The 22,252-nt window shown below is 35.2% G+C and overlaps 2 protein-coding genes across 3 annotated transcripts in view; both read right to left on the reverse strand.

Annotated features, from left to right (window-relative positions):
* The window catches only part of LOC142335178 (anoctamin-7-like), a 102,001-nt gene extending 81,798 nt beyond the window's left edge, over positions 1-20,203 (reverse strand). Inside the window, exons 1-10 of one of the 2 annotated variants that reach the window (XM_075383550.1) lie at positions 20,131-20,203; positions 19,536-19,607; positions 19,327-19,447; positions 18,520-18,583; positions 10,725-10,891; positions 7,513-7,620; positions 6,987-7,013; positions 6,747-6,886; positions 4,719-4,776; positions 4,463-4,573 (exon numbers count right to left, since the gene is read on the reverse strand). In XM_075383550.1, coding sequence (XP_075239665.1) covers positions 4,463-4,573; positions 4,719-4,776; positions 6,747-6,886; positions 6,987-7,013; positions 7,513-7,620; positions 10,725-10,891; positions 18,520-18,583; positions 19,327-19,447; positions 19,536-19,564 — 825 coding nt within the window. In that variant the 5' untranslated portion in view covers positions 19,565-19,607; positions 20,131-20,203. Of the gene's footprint in view, positions 1-4,462; positions 4,574-4,718; positions 4,777-6,746; positions 6,887-6,986; positions 7,014-7,512; positions 7,621-10,724; positions 10,892-18,519; positions 18,584-19,326; positions 19,448-19,535; positions 19,619-20,130 lie in introns of those variants that run through there. The other variant, XM_075383552.1, reaches the window with a different exon arrangement.
* A 517-nt stretch (positions 20,204-20,720) lies between these two features.
* The window catches only part of LOC142334846 (anoctamin-7-like), a 35,078-nt gene continuing 33,546 nt past the window's right edge, over positions 20,721-22,252 (reverse strand). Inside the window, exon 14 of the mRNA XM_075383173.1 lies at positions 20,721-20,756. Within this exon, the coding sequence (XP_075239288.1) occupies positions 20,721-20,756 (36 nt within the window). The remainder of the gene's footprint in view (positions 20,757-22,252) is intronic.

Genomic DNA, 22,252 nt, shown 5'->3' on the forward strand with positions numbered 1-22,252 from the left:
ATTGTTCTTCCCGCCTCCTCGCTCGTGGCTTACCGTCTCCCTCCCGTGCTATCCCAGCTTTCCGTTCCACCGTGCGCTGCCTGTTCGACGTTTCCGCTCGTCCGTTCGCTTTTCCCGTTTCGCCGTGCGCCGTCCGCCCGACGTTTCCGTCTCCCCCGTGCCAATTTCCGGCTTCGTCGCGCGCTGTTCGGCCAACGCTCCTGTTCGTCAGTTTCCCGTTGCGTCTTGCGTTACTCGTTCGGCGTCTCTCCCCGTCTGTCCCGTCGCCCCTTCTGTCCCGTGTCGCGCCATCTGCGCTCATCGCTCTTTCTTTCTTTCGCCGAGTACTACTGTACTCGACGAACAACTTTGCTCTTTGGCGGTTCGCTAAGCAAACCGTCAAGGTAGGGTTCGGTTTAACCCATTTAGGTTGTGTATGTGTGTGTGCTTTTGTAATAGTACCAAGATAAACGTTTGGTTCCTGTTTTGATAAGATCATGGCAACATTGCAGGACAAATGCAACAAAATTTATAGTGCGAGGGCAAAATTGGAGGCTGAACTTAATAACATCTATAGTCATATTTACAATGCTGTGGAAAAGCAAAAGAGGAAATATAAGATCGAACGTCTGATTGTGAAGTACAAAGATGCTTTTACTAGAGTAGTTGATAAAAATGAACAGCTCTTTAATCTGGCACAAAAGACTGAAGATCCAGATGCTGCCTTTAAGAAGCTTGAAAAATGGTTAGAGACTGTAACTAAGAAAACTGAAGAGTTCATTGCTGCTGCTCGAGGGTACATCAATTCGGTCCAACACAAAGAGACAGCACATCAGTATACCTCTCACCATTCATGATCAGGTTCACACATGATTTCCTCAAATAGATCAAGTTAGCATCAACAAGACTTATAAATATCAAGGGAGGAACTTGAGAAACAACATGAGGCAGAGCTGTGCATTGCTAGACAGCGTCTTGAAAATGAAACACAAACGCAAATACGAAATTTGGAAATACAGCAGCTTGAGGAAGAACATCGCAAGCAGATAGCTGCTGCAGCCCTTGAGGAAATTGGCAAAACCATCGTCAGACGGGTCTAGTACAGGCAAAACGAGCGAGCTCTTAACTAAGAAAAATTCAGTCCAGAGCAGGAAACTTGCCAAAGATTGGTTCAAATCGTCACCGGCCGGGAATGTGGCAGATGTTGCAAATGAACAGAATTTGCACTTTTCTGATTCCATCGCCCAATCCAACCATACAATTGTCCCAAGTCCTTCTTCAACTCAACCTCTAAACTCACATTCCAATCTCAATACACGTGGTCATGTTGAGGCTAACATCAACCTCCCAAGAGCCGCAAGAACCAAGTAGTAGAGCGAATGTAACCAATAATGCACATGTTGCAAAAAACATCATGCAAGAGCAGCAACAGCCTCAATATACGCCTCAATCACCATCAATAATTTTTGGCATGCCAACTCAACTAAACGCCCCAAACACAGTTCGACAACTGTCTCAAGCAACAATGCACTTCGATGGTTTTCAGTTATACCACCAATTCCCTCGCAGGTTGAGCATGCCGGGACTGTTGAATTTAGTCAGCCCTCCATGTTCACTACCTTTAAATGTACTTGCTAAAGCTCCGATAGCACCTAATCCGCAGCAAGCACACATAAATATACCTGCCTTCCCATCCCCCGTTTTAAACCCGGTACCACCGCATTTCCCGTTAGTCCCCCCAGGATTCCGCTTGGCTCCTTGGCCGCCACAGGAACTCCAACTACACGCCAATAACCCCGTGGCAAATAATGTCAATCCGTTAACCCTTTCTGGGCCTGCACAATTCATTTCCTCCGCAAAAGTGTTTGTAATAAAATTAATTCATCCACGAACCCCACAAAAAAAATCTCAGCCCCAAATTTTTGTCACCATAGCCCACGCAGCTCCTGCGCCTCCGGATTCAAACAATTGGCGTTTTCTGGCAGCAGTCCCGTCTAATGCAGTACCACTCTGTTAACTAAACTACGTACAACCGCCCCCGTTTAGCAACCCTCAGTTCCCTACATCGCTCCGCTCCTCCTTTCAAGTACAAGCAGCGGCAGGGTCCCAAAAATACGTAACATCAGACTTCGTGAAACCGAATCCGTTTAATTTTTGCACAGGTACCGCCCCACCTTTAGTCAATCCGATCTTTCCGCCAGCGTATGGAGCTACCGTTCCGAACCCGTTGTGGCGGGCTGGCCCACCACATCCCACAACTTCGGCTCCTTCTTTGGACTCGGCGGAATTGATAAAGCAGCTGGCGGATGCAATCACTTGTAAGAAGAACAATCCATTGCCCGAGTGGGAGTTTTCCCAGTACAATGGTGATCCCCTGCAGCGGCATGAATTGTTCAGTCAATTTAAAAGCGCCATAGACTCGAAGTCCTTGACTGATGATGTCAAGTTAACATAATTAAAAGCCCTTGTAATTGGAAAAGCTAAAACCGTCATCGCTGAGTTCGCATACTGTTGTGTAATGTATAAGGATGCACTTAAGACACTTGAACGTAAATTTTGCCAACCCCGGCACTTAGACAAACTCAGCTCTTTTCCACTACTAAAGATGCACAATAGTAATGACATCAAAAATTATTCTGCAACAGTTTCAAGTCTTGTTGGGATCTCTAAATCAATTTCATTTGACACAGGCCTTAAGAACGCCTCACTTCTTAACATGGTTGTGCAAAAGTTGCCGCCTAATCTCAAAGAGTCTTGGTCACTCTTCACAGTGAAGAAAGAGTGGGTTAAGCCAACACTCCTTGACCTCAACGACTGGTTGGAGGAGAAGGCCGAGGCACATGACCTAATGAAACAATTTTCATCAAAGGAAAGAACTGAAAAAAACACCAAATCAGTAGTCACGACTAAAGTTGCCTCAAGAACTTTTGCTAATAATAAGAACTTAGCCCAAGAACTTTTGCCCAAGGAGCACAGAAAATAAAATTAAAATATAGGAGACAGATTTTATCAAAATTTATAACCATTTTATGATACTGAGCACTCAAAAAATTGAAAAAATGATTGCAGAATTTTCCAAAATCATACTGCAAAGAGTTGTTTCTGTATACAATAAAAACAACCAACAACAACAAAACCAAAGAAATTTCTCAAACAACTATTAATGCTGAAAAATGATATTATAGTCTAGCGTTTGTCAAAAAAAATTGAACATCGATTTTTTTGCGGTTTCAACAGCACAAACTAGCAACCAAATTATTTTCCTTTAGAATGAATTCGATTGGGATTCCTTAGAGAATTCAAAACTGTGTAAAATTGTGTCTTTGTACGAACAACCTTAAGTAATACACAATCACTAAATGTTACAATTTATTTAGTGCAACCCGTACCTAACTCCAAGTGCGTTTCAGTACTGGCCACTGTAGAAGCAATTCATCATCAGTACTGAATCCTAAACTTATTCATGTCCCTTTTTTGACTTGTCAGACTTGCGGTCAGTCAGATTTTACAACAGTCAGACTTGGGTCAATTACAAAAAAATGAAGTTTAGTACTGTGATCGAACCCACGATCTCCCGTTCCTTAGATCTTGTTCCTCCTTTCTTCGCTACCATGCCCGTTGAAAGTTTGTGTTTTGTGCCGTTAATATACGCTTGAAGGAATCAAATTTTAAGCGAGAAAGCGAGCAAAATATATTACATGGGAGACTTGCATTTACAATTGCCCAGTACTGATTTACACTTGGAGTTCGGTACGGGGACATATAATCATTAGACCGCCAGTTCTTGACTAATATTTATCATCTTTTGTGTTATTAACATCCGACTGGCAGTAGTATACTAACTGTGTTTCATTTTCTCATTGGCTTTAATGAATTCAACAAAGAGTCAGGAAGAAACCAATAAAAACGGAACAAATCGAAATAAGACAAAGGGAACTGTTACTGTGATTTTTTGAAACAGGTATTTTGCTGAAATCATGGCTTTCCTAGGCAGTTTTCTCTATCACTTCATTTGTTTCTTCACCAGGCAGTCAATTTCAACCAAAGCGAGCACCCTGGAAGAAAAAACATCAAAAAGAGAAAAAGCAATAAGTCGTCGGAATTAAAGTTTTTCTCGGACTGTCAATATGCAAAATTTGTAATCCACTGTTTAGAACCACTAATTAGGACAGTTCTCATTGTATTCTGAGAGACATTGGAAAAAGTTGTCAAGAGAATATAAATTGCTGTTAAATCATTTGAAAGTTCTATAAAGCTGACTTTTCAATTGCCCAAAATTCTTCCATTCAGTTCTATTTTCAACGGAAGCGTAATTGCAGCGTAATTTTATCAGCAAAATCAGCTTATGAAAATTTTCAGAATATTCGTATAGTTTTTTGTTTTTATAATATAGCCGTCCGTGTCTGACTACCGTTTGTTAGATCAAACTTGAAGCAAAATTTATTCATTGCTCAATTAAAAACTTGAATGGTGCCTGCCTTACATCATGTAGAGGATAGGCTGCTGTGAAGAATCCTTCTGCCAGCATTCTCTCAATCCCCGTCTCCGCCTTTTCTTCTCTCCCGTAAGAAGTGTTTGTAAGGATCTCTTGTGCCTAAACTCAGCCAATCAAGAAACTCTTTCGCTGTTCGAAATATTCAAAGATAAACTTAGTATTTAATCCTACTGATCAATTAATGACATTGAAAAACCTTATTTGTAAAATGAAAAGTTTTTGAGGCGATATTTATTGCACTTACAATTCGAATGCGATGTCTGTTTTTGAAGAATATCTCTGGTTGATCCGAATTCCAAAAGCTAAAATAAAGGCCTGTTTTCTGACATCCTTACTTCATTTAACTTTTGCTTCAATGTCATTTCATAAATGTTAGAAACGATATCAATAAAAGTTGGAACCATTCTGGAGACCCTAAAAGCAAGCATTCACACTCAAATTATTTTAAATGGAGCGGCTAGCTAAACAAAAAATCGATTTAAAAAAGTATGCGAATAAAATTATTCCAGAAAAAATATTTCCCATTACACAGTTTCATCATGAAGTAAACAATCCTTTGTACGTGCTGAATTTCAAAAACTGCAATCAATTGATGGTCACAAAAACATGAGAAGACAGCAAAAAAGGAACAAATAAGATTGGCGACAGTTCAGGAAAACTCAAAAACCGACAGAAAAGTGAAATAGCAGTCAACTTTTGGACACGTCTTTAATTCACTTGCAGAAAAAACAGCTTCCAAAAGAACAAGCAATTGCCAACTTTGACTTATCATATTTGCTTATTATTGCAGTTGCTTAACTGACAAAAACGAACAGTATAGAGGCATTTTGTTTTTTAGGATGGCCACTACTCAGTTCATGTCCCAATTTTATTTGGCTATTCTGTATTTTTGAGTAAAATTTTCTGCATGGAAAAAATATGTTCAGCTTAACTCCCACCAACAAAGTTTGCTTTATATGCGATTCCAACTTCCACTTGGGTACTTGAGTGCACAGGATAAGTTTAGCCTGGGCGAACCCTATGATCTCAATATAATCATAATAAAGAAAAACAACATAAAGAAAATTAAAATATTCTGGGGATGCAATGTTTCAGAACTGAATTAAGATTTTAGGCTTGAAAAATACTGGTTCAGCGTTGAAATGCTCTGAGACTCAAGTGCCGGCAGTTACACTGATAAAGAGACTATTTCAAATCAACCGACACTTATGATTGCTTTTTGTTTTCTGAAAGCTCGGTGGAAGTGGAAAAGTAAAAAAAATTGAAAAATTGAATTTTCTTAGGCACCTTTTCCAAACGAAACATCAAAAATGCTTCACAAATATTTGCTTTGAACAGAAACAATTTTTTGGGTTCTGAATTAAGAAGCTGTTTATCCTAAACAGAATTGTTTTCAAGCACAAAAAGGAAAAGAAATTCGGAAATTTTGAAATTGAAAAATATCCTTTAAAACTTTTCTCTGTACTTCAGCCTATCCTCTTTTTATGAATAGGAAGAATATCCAGCGTTAGGTATATTCATTGTTACATGGTTTTTGTTTTGTAATACATATCCATGTAAAAAATTGAAAAAAAATTTCACAACTTTTCTTTTTCAATCCTGCTCTTTGGAACGTATTTTTAAGGAACATTCTACTACCATTTTAAGAAGGTGGATTTCATAGAATGTCTAATGAACAAAAAATGCAAACAAAGCATGTCAAGCCCCGAGATGTGAAAAAGGCTCAAAATTTTAAGCCTCAATTTTTCTTCAACAAAACAAAACAAATAAATTGAAAATAAATTTAAATCAAAGATCGATCAATCTTTTCAAGAGCTTTTCATTGGTGTCACTTTTATGTGCCTCTCTTGACTCTTGACACCTGCCGATAATCGATTCAGCGTTCATTGCTTTTCAATGAAGATGCTGCAAAACAGAAAAACCATCGAAGAATATAAAAAACACAGCGGTGGCAGAAATCCGTAAACTATAGCTTTCAGCCGGACAACGCGAGGATTGAAATGCTGAGCCTGTCTATGCCTAAGTATATCTGATTGCCAATTAGTTCTTTGGAAAAATAGGTTCCCTAGCTTTGTGAACATATAACGTATAAACCCCTCCCCCCATCATGGTAAACACACCATATTGGGGGGAGGGCATAATTTGGAGGTGGCTTCAATGGGAAACATCATGTCAAAATTCCTAGTAGTTTTTGCATAAGAGCTAGGTTGAAGGAGAAAGCTGACAAAGCATGTAAAAACGAGGTGAAAATGATCCGAAAAAGAAGGATAACCTGGCGAGGAATTCGGTTTTGAATGGAGCTGTCAAGTGTCGTTTGGGTTGGTTTGGTACCTCGTGTTTGAAGACGTTAGGCAGACACTTGAGTTTGTTCATAATCTTCTCACTCAACTGATGGGGACATTGGGCATCAATCTTCAAACAAGAAATACCGACCTGTTTTATCGTTATAAATGTCGATTGTTTCGTAACAATCTTAAATTGTATTAATCCATTTAAATTAATGTCGACTTACGTCATCGTAGTTTTGCAGAAGACTTTGCTAAAACAAAACAAACCATTTGGTAAACGTGAAAATTTAGAGTACTCTAGCAGTACACATTATAAATTGCAAAATTTGCGGGGTTAAATGATGTAAGAGTGAAGGAAAAGTGAAGGGGGCGGCAAATGGACCGGGCAATGATTTTTTTCTAGTTTGTTTGTGGTTTATAGTTTTCAAATTTAACGGAACAGCTCATGGAAATTCATTTAAAAGAATTGCAATTCAGAATAAAATGAGACATAGATACAAGTTTTAAGACCTCAGCATTGCAGGATTCCAGAATGCCAGATTTTCACATTATTCACAGATTTTAAAACATTCAAAGTGCGTGTTTCGTTACGTGACTGCTAAACAAACTTAGAAATTCTGACTTGCATCTCGAACCGGTACGCGGTCCTCGATGAATGCCATATTTTCTCAGAGAGTTCATCAAAGTCAGGTATCTTTTAGGTCTCTAAATTGAGACATTTCAGAATTTTCTTTAGTTCATTCCGAGTACCTTGAGTGGCATTCGGATGTTCATGTCTTCTGCATACTCGCACAACAACTCAAAGGGCACATGGAGTTTAATGAACTTCAACTTCGTCCCCCCAAGGTCAGAGACAGCCTGAAAAAAGCTAGAGGTCAGTTTAACGAAGTTATAGAACAATGCCACTTATATTTATCTTTTTTTTCCAATTTTGGGGAGCTGAGGTTGGCTGCAAATTATATAATTTTTTTGTGCAGTATCACGTTCATCTTCTAAATATAACTTTGAAATCAAATCATCCTTATTTTTATACAATAATAACGTGGAACTGTTTCTTTTTCCCACGTATTTTACGACCCACTATAATTTTATGACCTTATACACATTTATTATTATGTATACAATTTTTTGGGATAGTCCCACCTATTATAGTCCAACAAAACTATTATTATTATTACAAAATAAGATTATTAATAAGCTAATTAATACAAAACAAGGCGGCTCGGTAATGTGCGATGGCACATAAGGTTCCGACCCCGCCCATCCACAAATTTGGCATAATTGTCTACCAAATGAGGAACAGATAGAAGAACCCAAAAATTATTTTTTGCGATTCCCAAAAAAGCCCAAGTCTTTTTCAAAAAATTCTGTATCAACGATAAGATAGCCTCCAAAGCAAATAACTCAGTGGAGTAAAAGTTGATGCATTAGATTGCTGTAATATGTCAATATTAAGAAAGCGAGTCAAGACGAAAAGCAAAATCAAACAACAACAACAACAAACATTAATTACATCAAAAAATTTATGTCCCTCTTAAAAACTAAATTTAATAACAAAATCAACATACCGTCAGATAAACCCAAAACTAAACAAAAATAACTTATAAATCCCCAGAAAACATATGCGACCAGTCCATAAAAAGGTTTGGTAACAATTATACAAGAAAGAACAAAAACAGTAAAGTAAAAAAATTAACTTTTTTTTTGAAACAGTTAACTTCAAAGTAAAAAATACCATCAGGAATCAATTAATATTACCACAAATTTACGATTTCCACTACTTCTATAGAAGGGCATTAGGACCTGTCCTTATTCATTTTTTAAAGCGGCTAATAAGAACAACAAAGAACGAACAAAATTTCAATTGAAACTTGCCAGAAAACGCTGTCAAAACCGTCAAGCCAATTTTTGGCACTCAAAATACATTTGATTGCGCCTTATTCAAACAGCTATAATTTAGTACGTGGCTATTCATTAGTAAGACTGGGTAACAAGCAGACAAAAAAGCGAAGTGCTAAAGTAATAAATTTTTTTTTTCGAAACGAAATTACATTTAATGTCATGAAAGGCATTAATAACAAAAAGAGCTATTTAAATAGGGTCGTTTATTCAAAAAAAAGCCCTCGAGACCTGTAATTATCCAGAATTTTTCTTGCATCTACAAAAAGAACGTCAAATATGACAAAAATCACATTAGTTTACTTTTTTTTGTGAAAAACCGGTGTCGAAGCCAGTAAGGTCATAACAAATTCTTTAAAAGATTTTGGGACACCAATCCCTCTTATTCCTTTGACACCCATAATGTTATATTTGACCTGTAGTTAACTAACGAGATTAGGTAACAAAAAGAAACATAAAAAGAACAAAATTGCGAAGTTGAAAAAAATTTTTTTTAGATTTTGGAAAACGATTGTTTTGATCGTCATGAAAGCCATCAGCTATCTACTAATATCAGAATATCGGTTCTTCTACTCTTCTATGAAAAGCCGATGAAAGCTATCACTAAACAGGAAATTTCATACGAACGAAATGACAAAGTATAAATGACAGTTAGAGACAAAATTAAAAAATTCAATTGATTTCTTCAAGAAAGAGGCGTCGAGGCCGTTAAAACGATGATGTATATCTTCCAGAGTTTTAAAATGTTCAATTGTGCCTTATTCTGAATGCTAATGAGGTGACATGAGAACCGTCAAAAATGTGATAATGTGACAAAATTAGAAAACGTGAAAAACTGGCAAATATCAAAACAAAAAAAATCTGAAATCTTGTGGTATCAAAGCCAGAAAACAATAATTCCAGGCTTAAAACTGCAACTGAGAATAAATGTTAAATAAGTAGAAAGAAGAAGCGGTCGTTTTTTTGCTGACATTAAGCTGGAAGTTGTACAAATTAAGAAAAAAAGTAGAGAAAAAGTTAATTAAGCCATTATTTATTGAAAGGTCAATTATTTTTAAAAAAGAAACGAACAAAAATTTTAAATTAAAAAACTTAATGCATTAGCTTGGAGCTGCTTAACAAGCAAATCGGTTGGACCTATTACTCCTGAGCTTTGATTTGATATGTTCTGTTTTTTATTATTAAAAAAAAGTATTTTTTTTAAAAAAAAAAAGACCGACTGATTAAAACCCGATCTTTTGGATTGTAACAGTCCTAGAATGGCCAAAAACAAGCCCTAATAATACTTATTGTCCCTTAGGAATAACCGATTTTTCGAATGTTGTAGATATAGATAATTTGTTAGTTGAAAACTCAAAATAAATTCTGCATTTTTGATAATCAACGAGTAAAGTTGGCAAAAAACGGCAAGGTTTTAACTACAGTGCACTCTCAGCGGACTCTGAAGTAGAAATAGCCCCCCTCTGAGTCTACAAAGATTTTTTGAGTGTTGTTTGGGGATGTACTGTCGGCAAATTTAATCAAAGTGGACTAAATTAGCTTATTTCGTGCTGTTTTTGATGAAAAAGTCTAAATTTTGAAATGTTTATCCAGATTTTTTGACCAAAAAAATTAAATCAAAACAATCAACAATGCTTGTTCGTCTTCAAAAATAAAATCAACGACACTATTCTTAAAAATTATAACAAATTTTAGCAAAATTGACTAAAATTTAGGCAAAAATTCCGGAAAATGTGAATAAAAACAACGTGAATTCACTCTTCTTTTCTCAGAACTTTAAACCTCGATAACTCTCTGTAGAAATCGAAAATTAAAAAAATCTTTTTAATTCCATATTCTACGCTGGATGACCTTTCTAATGATACCAGTCTCAACTCTCTACGATGAATATATCGAGCGGCGAAAATTCACGGAACAAAAAAAAACCCAGTTGAGTATATAGTTCCTCCCCCCTCAAGAGGGTCGGAACAATAAGATCCATAATGTCGTTAAAAAAACGCATTATGGATATTGAAATTGCAGATACCTCAGCATGTTAGTAATTGCACAAAAAATAGGCTTACAGTTTCAGTTTGAACTCCTTCAGCTCTGAGTCCACTGAGGAACTGTTCTTGGGCACTTTCAATCCTGACACTCTCCAACGCCTCTTTGGCAAGAGCAGACTGTCGCCGCTTCATCATATCGTAACCCCGTTTCTTCTTCTTCTCCTCAGGTTGTACCAGTACAAAATCTAAAATCAAACAAAACTCAACGAATGGAAAGTCGTTCCTATTTTTATGACAAGACACCTTAAAATCATTAAAAGGAGAATCGGAAGATTTGTATTTCATTTCAGAAATTAAGCAAAGAGATAAAAATTGCTTATAAGAACTTTAAAAGATGCTTAAATATCGCGTTATGTATTTTAAGATTCTCATGCACTTATTTTGTATGAAAACTGAACGTGAAAAATCAGAGAGTTTCTTGTGTTAAATACTAAAATAGGGGTTACACAAGAATTGAAATACAAGAAGCAATACAATTGTGCCATAATACAGAAATTCAATTTAAGTGAATTGAAAACAAAACATGAAGACTTCGAACATTGAAAATTGCAAAATAATCTAGTGGAACTTTTAATTAGAACGACTTTGTGCTGTGAAGGCCGCGCTTAACTAGTTTTCTCAATCTGTCTCTAAAATAAGTCGAAATATGTCGACATACAAATACTGTGATGTAAACTATTTTTGAAAACAAATTACTGCGTCTTTTCTACACCTGATTCCTGACGTTGATTTGGAGTTTTGGTGAATATTCCGCATTGCTTACAACAAAATTAGGTTGTCAACTTTTGAAAAAAGTGGTGTCCGTTTGGATTTATGTCGGCATTGCTAATTTCAACCAATCAACCTTTGAGACATTACTTGCACAACGGAGAAATCTGAGAAAACGTAATATCTGGACAGGTTGAAACAAACTGGGTGGTGCAAAACTTTCCGTGTCACAAGTCGGCGATCATCCGTTACACTGATTGTCATTTCATATTGCCATAGAAGTGTGTAGAATAGTCACTCAATATGTAAAGGATGCTGAAAATGTATAAAAGAAGTAGCTGCATTATCGTTTTTTAGTATCTTCCTTAAACTATTTTAATCAATTCTATCAGCCAACAAAAAAATAAGGCAGTTATTGATAGTGTGGCGCAATAGTTTGTGAGGAGAGTAAGAAGTACAAAAAACAATCTGGAAAAAACAATCTGAAAAAGCAAAAAAGATGCAATTAAATCCTCAATTAGCAACAATGAAAGACATTTAAAGTAATATTCATGCAGAACCGTTGATCGGATTTACTGGAGTGGTGATCGAAAATAGGAAAACCAGAAACGCATCAAAAAAGATTGTGAGAAAAGAATATTTTTTTTAAGCAGAAGACATTTATATCAAGATATCAGAGCACAGGAAAATGCAAAGTACGTGAAAGAAAAAAATAGGAACCAATAATCAATTAGCCAAAATTAATGACTCAAAATAACTAGGCACACTGAAATGTTAATAAAAAACAGTTCTACCGTTTCTCATGCAAAGTTCTGATATAAATTGAAGTCAAAATATTTTCTGTTATTTAAAAAAAATAACAAACTGATAGTAATTTTGTGATTTCAGCAACCATGTAACTGCAAAGAAATTAATAGAATATTTTTCGAGAAAACAGTTTTTAAGATAAAAACAATCTCATTGAAAAACCTTAATCAAAACCAGTAGGCTGGGAGGGTGTTTCCTATTGGTTTCCTAATGGTTTTTTAACTTGAGAACTCAACAAAGAGATCACATTAGAGACGAGTTGCCTCCTCAGGCAGAGATTATTGTTGAAATTAGATAGTGTTTGGCAATTACAAACAATCCTCACAATCTTTATCCGACTTCACTCCATGATTCACTTCGTTTTAAGAATGCTTGTCCACGTCCCTCTTTATGATTCTCTTCGTAACCTATTTCATAATTTCTCAACAAATCTGTCCCCTATTCCAGTCACATTTATTCTACTGAAATTTCTCCAAATTTTATTTCAAGTGGGTCCGATGCCTTAATCACTTCATTATCGTTCCTCTCTATCTATTTTGTACTATTGGAGATTATTGTCGAAAATGTATGGCAATCGGTCTTGTATTGAGAATGACAAACAATCATCACAATTCTCCCCCGATTCCCCTATCATCATAATTCTCCTCCGATTCTCTTCCTTGATCTATTTCGTTTTGGAAATAGTAGTCCTCAACCGCTTCATAAACCCCCTCCTAACCTACCCTCTAGTTAATCATGGAAATCAGTAATCAACTAGCCAATTGAAAATGTATTTAAAAAAATAAGTTTCTTCAAAAAAAGAACAGGTCTCATGGAAAGATCTCCTGGAAAAACTTTACTCAAAACCAGAGGGCGGGGAGGTTGATTGGATTCTTATTGGTTTCCTATTCGATTCTTAATGGTTTCCTAACTTAAGAACTCAACAAATAGACTATATTAAAGCGGAGTTGGCTCCTCCTTGTTGAAGTTGCATGGCGCTTGGCATTGAATTGAGAATGAAAAGCAACCTTCATAATTCTCATCCGATTCCACTCCATGATAAACTTCGCTTTGTGAATGCTAGTCCACGTCCCTCCTTATGATCCTCCTCCTAACCTACCTCCTAACTTCTCAAAAATCTATCCCCTATTCCAACGCCCTTATTCTCCTGAATAATTTGCAAATATCATTTTAAATGGGTCGGATGCTTTTATCACCTGATTATCTTTCTTCCTAATCCATACTCTACTATTACTTATGCTTCTTCCCGAGTAAAAAAATCATAACAAATTAAAATATCATAATTTGCAACCTGTTGTGAGTTTTGTCGAAGCTAACTTAGTACATTTGACATAAATTTAATATTACAATTAACGTAACTTTTAAACAAGAATGACCTACTTCATTGGTCAAAATCAAATAAAATATGTCTCTGACTCACAAAATATGTAAAAATTTGGTCATATATCATAAGCTAGCACAAACTTTGCAAAAAAATAAATTGATTCGAGAAAAAAGGAAAACCAGAAACGCATCAAAAAAGATTCTGAGAAAAGAACATTTTTTATAGCAGTAGATGATTGTAACAAGATTTTAGAGAACAAGAATATGCAAAGTAAGTGAAAGAAAAAAATGGGAACCAATATTTAACTAGCCAAAATCAAAAGATTCAAAATAACTAGCCACACTGAACCATAAAAAAACAGTTCCACCGTTTCTTATGCAAAGTTTTGATGTAAATTGAAGTCATAATATTTTCTGTTATATAAAAAAGTAACAAACTGATAGTAATTTTGTGATTTCAGCAACCATGTAACTGCAGAAAAATTTATAGAATTTTTTCGAGAAAACATGTCTTTAATTTAAAAAAATATCATTGAAAAACCTTAATCAAAACCAGTAGGCTGGGAGGGTGTTTCCTATTGGATTCCTAATGTTTTTCTAACTTGAGAACTCACCAAAGAGATCACATTTGAGACGAGTTGCCTCCTCAGGCAGGGATTATTGTTGAAATTAGATAGGGTTTGGCATTGAATTTTGAATGACAAACAATCGTAACAATCTTCATCCGACTTCTCTCCATGATCCACTTCGTTTGGCGAATGCTTGTCCACGTCTCTCTTTATGATTCTCCTCCTAATCTACTTCCTTATTTCTCAACAAATCCGTCCCCTATTCCAGTCACATTTATTCTTCTGAAAATTTTCCAAATTTTACTTAAAGTGGGTCGGATGGCTTAATCACTTTATTATCTTTCCTCCTAATCTATTCTCTACTTTTGGAGATTATTGTTGAAACTGTATGGCGTTTTGCATTGTATTGAGAATACAATTAATCATCATAATTTTCCTCCGAGTCCCCTCCTTGATCTATTTTGTTTTTGAGCTACTAGTCCTCATCGGCTTCATTATCCCCACCTAACCTACCCTCTAGTTACTCAAGAAACCCATTCTCTATTCCAATCCCCTTTATTCTCTTAAATACTCTGCAACTTATTTTTCCCATTATCCATCACTTACTATTGATTCTGGTTTCCAGCGTTTTGAGGATTTTCATATTTTTCCGTCTTCATTTCTACTGCTAATCGCCTCATTTACTCTTACCCCAGCTCATATTTCACAATACAAATTTGATATTGGAAAGAAACCAGAGTGCCAAATAGTCATGAATGAACTGACTTTGTCATGCAGCGTAATCTACTATATGGTAGTGATATACGTCTTGACAAAAGTTAACTGAGAAAACGTAATATCTGGACAGATTTGAAACAAACCGGGTGGTACAAAACTTTCCTTGCCAAAAGTGGGCGATCAGCCATTACACTGATTGTCATTTCATATTGTCATAGTAGTGTGTAGAATATTGCATCGATGTGGAAAAAAATCCTAAATTTATTTGAAAAAATTCGCTTCTTCGCTTTTCAGTGACTTCTTTAAATTAATTTAATAATTCTGTCAGCCAGCAGAAAAATTAAAGCAGTTATCGATTATGTGGCGCAATAGTTTGTGAGGAAAGTAAGAAGAACAAAAGCAATGTAAAGCAAAAAAGATAGGTTTAAGTCATCAAGAAGCCGCAATGAAAGACATTTAAAGCAGTTTTCATGCAGAACTGTTGATCGGATTTAGTCGAGGGGTGATTGAAAGTAGGAAAAACAGAGAAACTTCAAATAAGAATGTGAGAAAAAAACATGTTTAAGCAAAAGAAGTTTGTTTCAAATTTTTAGAGCACATGAATTTGTGAAAGAAAATATGGGAATCAGTAATCAACTAGCCAATTAACAATGTATTTCCAAAAAAAATAAAATTTGTTTCTTCAAAAAAACAACAGGTCTTAAAGATAAAAAGAAGATCTCATGGAAAAACTTTAATCAAAACCAGAGGACAGGGAGGGTGATTAGATTCCTATTGGTTTTCTATTGGATTCCTATTGGTTTCCAAACTTAAGAACTCAACAAAGAGATCATATTAAAGAGGAGTTGTCTCCTCCTTGTTGAAGTTGCATGGCGCTTGGCATTGAATTGAGAATGAAAAGCAACCTTCATAATTCTCATCCGATTCCACTCCATGATAAACTTCGCTTTATGAATGCTAGTCCACGTCCCTCCTTATGATCCTCCTCCTAACCTACCTCCTAACTTCTCAAAAATCTATCCCCTATTCCAACGCCCTTATTCTCCTGAATATTTTGCAAATATTATTTCAAATGGGTCGGATGCCTTAATCACCTGATTATTTTTCCACCATTCTCTACTATTACTTATGATTCTCCCCGAGTAAGAAAAGAAAGATCATAACAAATTAAATTATCATAACTTGCAATCTGGCGTGAGGTTCGTCGAAACTAACATAGAACAATTGACATAACTTTAACATAACAATTGACATAACTTTAAAACAAAAAAGACCAACTTCATTGGTCAAAAATCAAATAAATTCTGTTTATGACTCACATAATATGTATAAATTGATGAGATAAACAAATCGCATAGAATAGGTCTATATTTTTATAAAAGTAAAAAAGTAAAAATGGGCTGTTCACTGTCAGCTCAAAAAGTTTTTAACAAATAGATTATTGAGACTCGCAGCAATGGAAAAAATGTTGAAAACAGACCTATTTTAGTCAAAATGGTAAACTTCTAATATTTTTTTTTGATAAAACCCACCATCGATCTCATCCGACCCTTCTCTGAAGTCGTCATTAGATGCTGGTCACAAATAAATGTCATAGCTTTGTTCTCAATTTGTCACAAATTGATGTGATTTCATGAAATCCCATCAATGGGATTACATTCAAAAAATTGAGTTTTGACCGCAACATGTGGCTTGAGTCAGATTTCTTAAAGAAATTTGGCAAAAAGAAAGTTTATCTTGTCAAATTGTGCCGAGTTTGTTTGAAAAAACATTAGCCAACCGGTTTTTCAATACCCGGGCTGACCACCATAAATCAATCTTAGATACCATATCAAAGTCATGTATGGCATGGTTCTTATGGTATCTTAGATACCATATCAAAGACCATACAAAAAACACAACAAGGTCTCAAATGACGTTTTTTGGATCGCATATTAAGCACAAAGTGACAGAATTTGATTTTCTTTTAAATATATAAAAAAACTTTTTTATGGGGACTTAGATTCCATATCCAAGACCATATAAACCTATGGTCCATAGAAGACCATAAACATAATTTTTTTCTTGGTAAAAAGAGCTTGAAATACTGCAGAAAACGGCGAAAAAGAGACAACAAATCGTTTTTAAAACGTTTTCATATAACAAAAAAATTGAAGGTGTCTTAGATTCCATATCCAAGACCATAGAAATCTATGGCCCATGGACGACCATAAACATAAAAATTTTTTGCATCATTTTTTTGGCAAAAAGAACCTGAAATACAAACGAAAACGGGAAAAAGTCAACAAGTTGTTTTGGAAACGGTTTCAATTAACAAAAAAAATTTACGGTGTCTTAGATTCCATATCTAAGACCATAGAAATCTATGCCCGGGTCGAGGTTTTTGGGTAAATTTTTGTAAGAAATGCGGTGAATGAAGTGAATTTTTGTAAGAAAAGCGGTGATTGCGGTGAATGCGGTGACAATAAATATTTCACCGCATTTCACCGCATTTCTTACAGAAATTCACCGCAAAATTCACTGTATTTCTTACAAAAATTCACCGCATCTACTTTTGTGGCAAATTAATGTAAGAAATGCGGTGAAAGCGGTGAATGCGATGAAAAAAATAATTCACGCGCATTTCACCGCATTTCTTACAAAAATTCACCGCGAAATTCACCGCATTTCTTACAAAAATTCACCGCATCTGCTTTCCAACGTTTACTCAATCTGATTTAATTTCACAAGAAAAAACAAGGATGTACGTGACAGTTGGTGCAGTGGAATTAGCAGTTGAAGGCATGGAGGAGGTCCGAGGTTCGAACCCGGGTAGGGAAGATTCTTTTTCGTAAGAATACTGAGAACGCGGTGAAAATAAGTAATTCACCGCGATTCACCGCCTTCACCGCGAAAAGATGTAAGAAATACGCGGTGAAAATTATTTTTTTTCTCTGAATTTCACCGCATTTCTTACAAAAATTCACCACAAAACCTCGACCCGGGTGGCCCATAGAAGACCATAAACATAAAAAAATTTTGCATCATTTTCAGGAAAAACTATCAGATTTTTCAACTTGTAAGTCAAACTTTCCATAAGGGATTTTCATAAGACCAAGAAAACATCCCCATGAAGAAAATGTCATTTTTCGCAGTTTTGTTTCGTCGAAATCGACAGAAGTTCAAACATTCCACCAATTGTGTTCTGTGCTCGAAGATTAAATAGGTTTTAAACCCCTCCTCCCCCTCCCACAAACATGCGCACACGCACACAATCACGCTCACACGTAGATAATGTTGCGGGTTATATACCCATGTAGAGGGGAGAACGGTTGGGCGGGGGAACGCTAATGTGCCATGTAGATTATCACGATAAGCTCTGTTAATTTTTAGGAGCGCTTCAATGATGCCATTTTTTATCTCTCCGCAAATTTGGCGTAGATAAACAGCCAAAATTAACATAAAATAAGGTTAACATAAAATTAACATAATTCTTTGGAACACTGATTCGGTTACGTTTGTAGATATGTCTAGCTTTAAGAAATAATCGACGCGGAAATATTGTCGGAGATGATAAAGCATGTTAAAAGAGCAGTATTAGTTTTTCGGATAATGGTAAAAATAAACGCATATGCAAATCTATACTCACGTGAAGATATTAAGACAGGGCGCTGAAAACTGTTATTTCAGTTAAGTTATAGAAAACTAACCAATTTTTCGTATCCCGTCTTCAAAGAAACAGGTCTTGTCCATTGACAACAGAACACGCTCATCCTGAAAATGATAACAACCTTGAATATGATGTTAACGATTTTAAGTTCTGTACAGTTGGTGACAATATTTTGATCAGATGTTGACCAGATTTTTACCGATTTTGACCACTTTTACGATTACATTGCTATCTGAATTCATTGAAAATGATCACAAACTATTGTAAATTCAAAGTGGAAAGCGCTTAAGTTACGTGTAAGTAGTTTCCACACGGCAATTAAATAGCCTCAAATGGAAAACACTTCCAAAGAATTATGACTATATTTACGTTCAGCGTTGAGGTCATTTAGCAAAATTTTAATGCTTTTAGGATTTAATCTTTTATGTTACTAAAATGAGGAATTATGCTGTAATTAGTCAGACGCACAAAGTATGATCTTTTTTTGCGGAATGCGCTTCCGCAAAAAGTAATTTGCGGCGGAGGCTAAATTCCACCATTCAACTTCCAGATACTGCGAATTTCCGATATAAGGCACCACCTTTTCATCCTCGACGTTTGTAAGTACTATATATTAAGATAGGAAAAGTGAAATTTTGTTACAAAAATAAGTAAATCTCGCAAACTTTGGCACCGTAAGACGCTAGTAATGAATGCTATATTCTTTCCTCCCTATTCTGAAAACCAGGAGTTATTATTGTTGTTATTATCATTACTCAAAAACACAGTTACAAAGCTGACATGAAAATGTATTGCAAGTCTAAAGAGCCGATTTTTTTCCGGTTTTTTGTGTTGGGTTTCAACCTACATGGTCCATTTCCTCAAAATGTGCGTTTGATGCACAGAACGTGTCAGTGAATGTCACTGCAGCATTTCTGGGACCATCGACTTCTCCGCAGTTCGTGTTGCTGTTTTCCTCCTTATCATTTCTGCAAAACAAGTGAAAAATTATAGTTTAAAGGCTTAAAGTCTTTATTGAAAGGTTTCACTAAAGGCTATTTAAATTAAAGATCTTACCTTTTCATCTTTTCTGTGTCCGGCAACATTATAATGCGAAGTTCCACAAAGGTACATCAGATTTGTTAAACACTCGACGTTAATTCCCGTAATCGAACGCCTGTGCTTATAGTTTAAGATCTTACAAGAAACTGGCAAGGCTCATGGATCAAATATTACACTTTCACAATGTTGTCACGAGCTTCTGTTATACACGCACCATGTATAATCCGAGACAATACTTGCAAATCCGGGAAGTATGAAATCATATACGAAATTCAATTAAATTAATTAATTTGCTGTTCTCTTTCTAATAGTAAAATCTTTCCTTATAAGATCATCTGATAAGGTAAGATTTTACTATTAGGAAGAGACACAACAAATTAAATAATTTTATTGAATTTTCATTTGATTTCATACTTAAAATGATATTAATGAATGCCTGGATGATTTTTAGACAATAATTTTTTTTATTTCAATGTCTTTGACCTTTTGGTTATAATCAGATTTACTCGATTCAAAAAAGTAAGCATTGATACGCTAGAGTCTCTCCATATTTACGTTTTCCACAAGATTGTTGCTCGATCTTACAATACAAGCAATGCAGTTCGACTACGGCTCGTTTTCTAATTTTAATCCAATTTGAGACGAGACAAAAGAGATCAAAATAGTGAAATTTTTGATCTCTGACGATCTATTTCCATGGACAGTAAATTTTCACTTCAAATGAAAATTGGTCTTGACATGCATCTGTTGCATATACACTTTTTCCATATAGAAAAATTCCAATACCTTTTAGAAAGAATTATTAACCATCGGTGACATAGTTTTGATCCACCAGATGGCATACAGCTACAAACGTTTTAAAATGGCACTTAAAGTGCCAAATGTTATTCAATTCATCGTGAAAATCCTGTCATCAATAGGGATTGTCACAGACTATATATAGTTGTATATATATGGTCGTGTGCATCATATTAGGAAAAATAAAAATCTCTGTCTGAACCAAAATTTACAATTCCTCTAGCATGATTTTTCGAGTATTTACTGTACAAATGTTTTTTGGGTTTAACAACTATAAACAGTATTTAAGGTATTAATTAAGCGCTGTCAAGAACTTTTCTCGCGTTCCAAAAAGCTTAACAAAACTTATCAATCGCTTTGTAGGTCTGTTATTCTCCTTAATGACCGGCATCATCTGCCTTATCAAGTTGCATTGTTCAGTTTGTACAGTGGTTTAGGCTAAAAAAATTATAAGGATACAACAATTACTTTTTGAACTAAATACAAATTTTTGGAAGTTTTCTATCTCTACCTCATTTGAAGATCAATTAGGTGAAAAACGTGGTTGAGAGGGGTCGGGACATTATGTGCAAACGCACATTACCGAGCCTTTTTGTTCCACTCCCCCAAATCCTTGTAAGTCAATTTTCTTCAAAAAAAAATTCGAACTTTACCCCAGACGAATAACAGAATGAGTAAAAAGCAACCAGAAAATTAGAGCCACCATTATTGTTCCGGCCCCACTCTTGAGGGATGAACTATGTGCTCAACTGTTTTTTCTGTTCTGTCAATTTCGACCAATGTATATATTTAGATTTTTGTCCAATTTCCACGTTTGACATTTAGGGTTTAGTAGCCTTGAATCGACATCGAGAATGCGTTCTGTCTCACAGCGGTTCTTAGAAAAAACAGAATTGGATTTTGTTTCAAATTTCTCGGTTTTTGGAGCCCATTTTTCGTTTTGGAGAATTATACTGATTTTGATGTGTTTTTTTCCATGGTAATTATCGTGTTCTATATATTGGTCTCTTAGGCAAATATTGACTTTTTGACTTCGACAATAAAATTTTCCACTAGAAAGTGTTTGAAATTTTGTTTTTTTTCTTTGTGTTGTTTTTGTTACTGAGTACTAATATTGGCAGGTCTGATCGAAATTCTAACAAAGTTTAATTAAGCTACATTATGTCTTTTTATATAGTTTTTGGCATTGAAAACTTAATGAATGCAATTTATTTTTGTAAAAAATATAAACAATAGTTCTACAGTGTTTTTTTCGAGCTATCACTGAATATTTTTTGAAGTTTTGTCCAAGTCTGAATAATAAAAGGTCCCATTGATTTTAGTAACAAAATTAAGAATGTTTTTCAATGACTTGAATTTATAGCTAATGGTTTTCTATGAGTGAATACTAGATGTTTTCAGAAAAAAATGCAATTCAAGTTCTGATTTTCTTTGTATGTAATTTTTGTTATCTTGGCCTGCAATCGCAAATAATAAAGTCTTCATAAATGGTGAAGCATAACTTAACATTTTTTTATTGATGGCTAACCATAAATAGTGAGCTGCGGCCATATATAGTTTCATAAACTGTTGAAACTATATATGAGTTATAAACTGAGAAAACTCATAACTTAAAACTCATAAACTGAGTTTTAAGTTGACATATCAGTTAATCAGATGGTCTTTTAGCACCAATTGGTTTCTTAACGAAGCACAATTGAACCTTCTAAAAAATTTTATTGGGAGTTGGATGGTTAAAAACGCTAAATTAAAAAACAAGAACACATGATCGAGAGCAATTTAAACCTTAATTTTGTTTTGTTTCTCAGGCCTCTAAATAAGTCCTATTAACAAAACGTTTTAGCTGCTTCACCCTCAATTATAAATTCTGAGTAATGTTAGTTATTTTTCCATTAGTTTAAAAATAACTTGCTTGTTTAACTAAGTTTAACTAG

This window comes from Convolutriloba macropyga, chromosome 2, assembly GCF_964194025.1.
Source record: "Convolutriloba macropyga chromosome 2, txConMacr16.3, whole genome shotgun sequence".
NCBI lineage: Eukaryota > Metazoa > Xenacoelomorpha > Acoela > Convolutidae > Convolutriloba > Convolutriloba macropyga.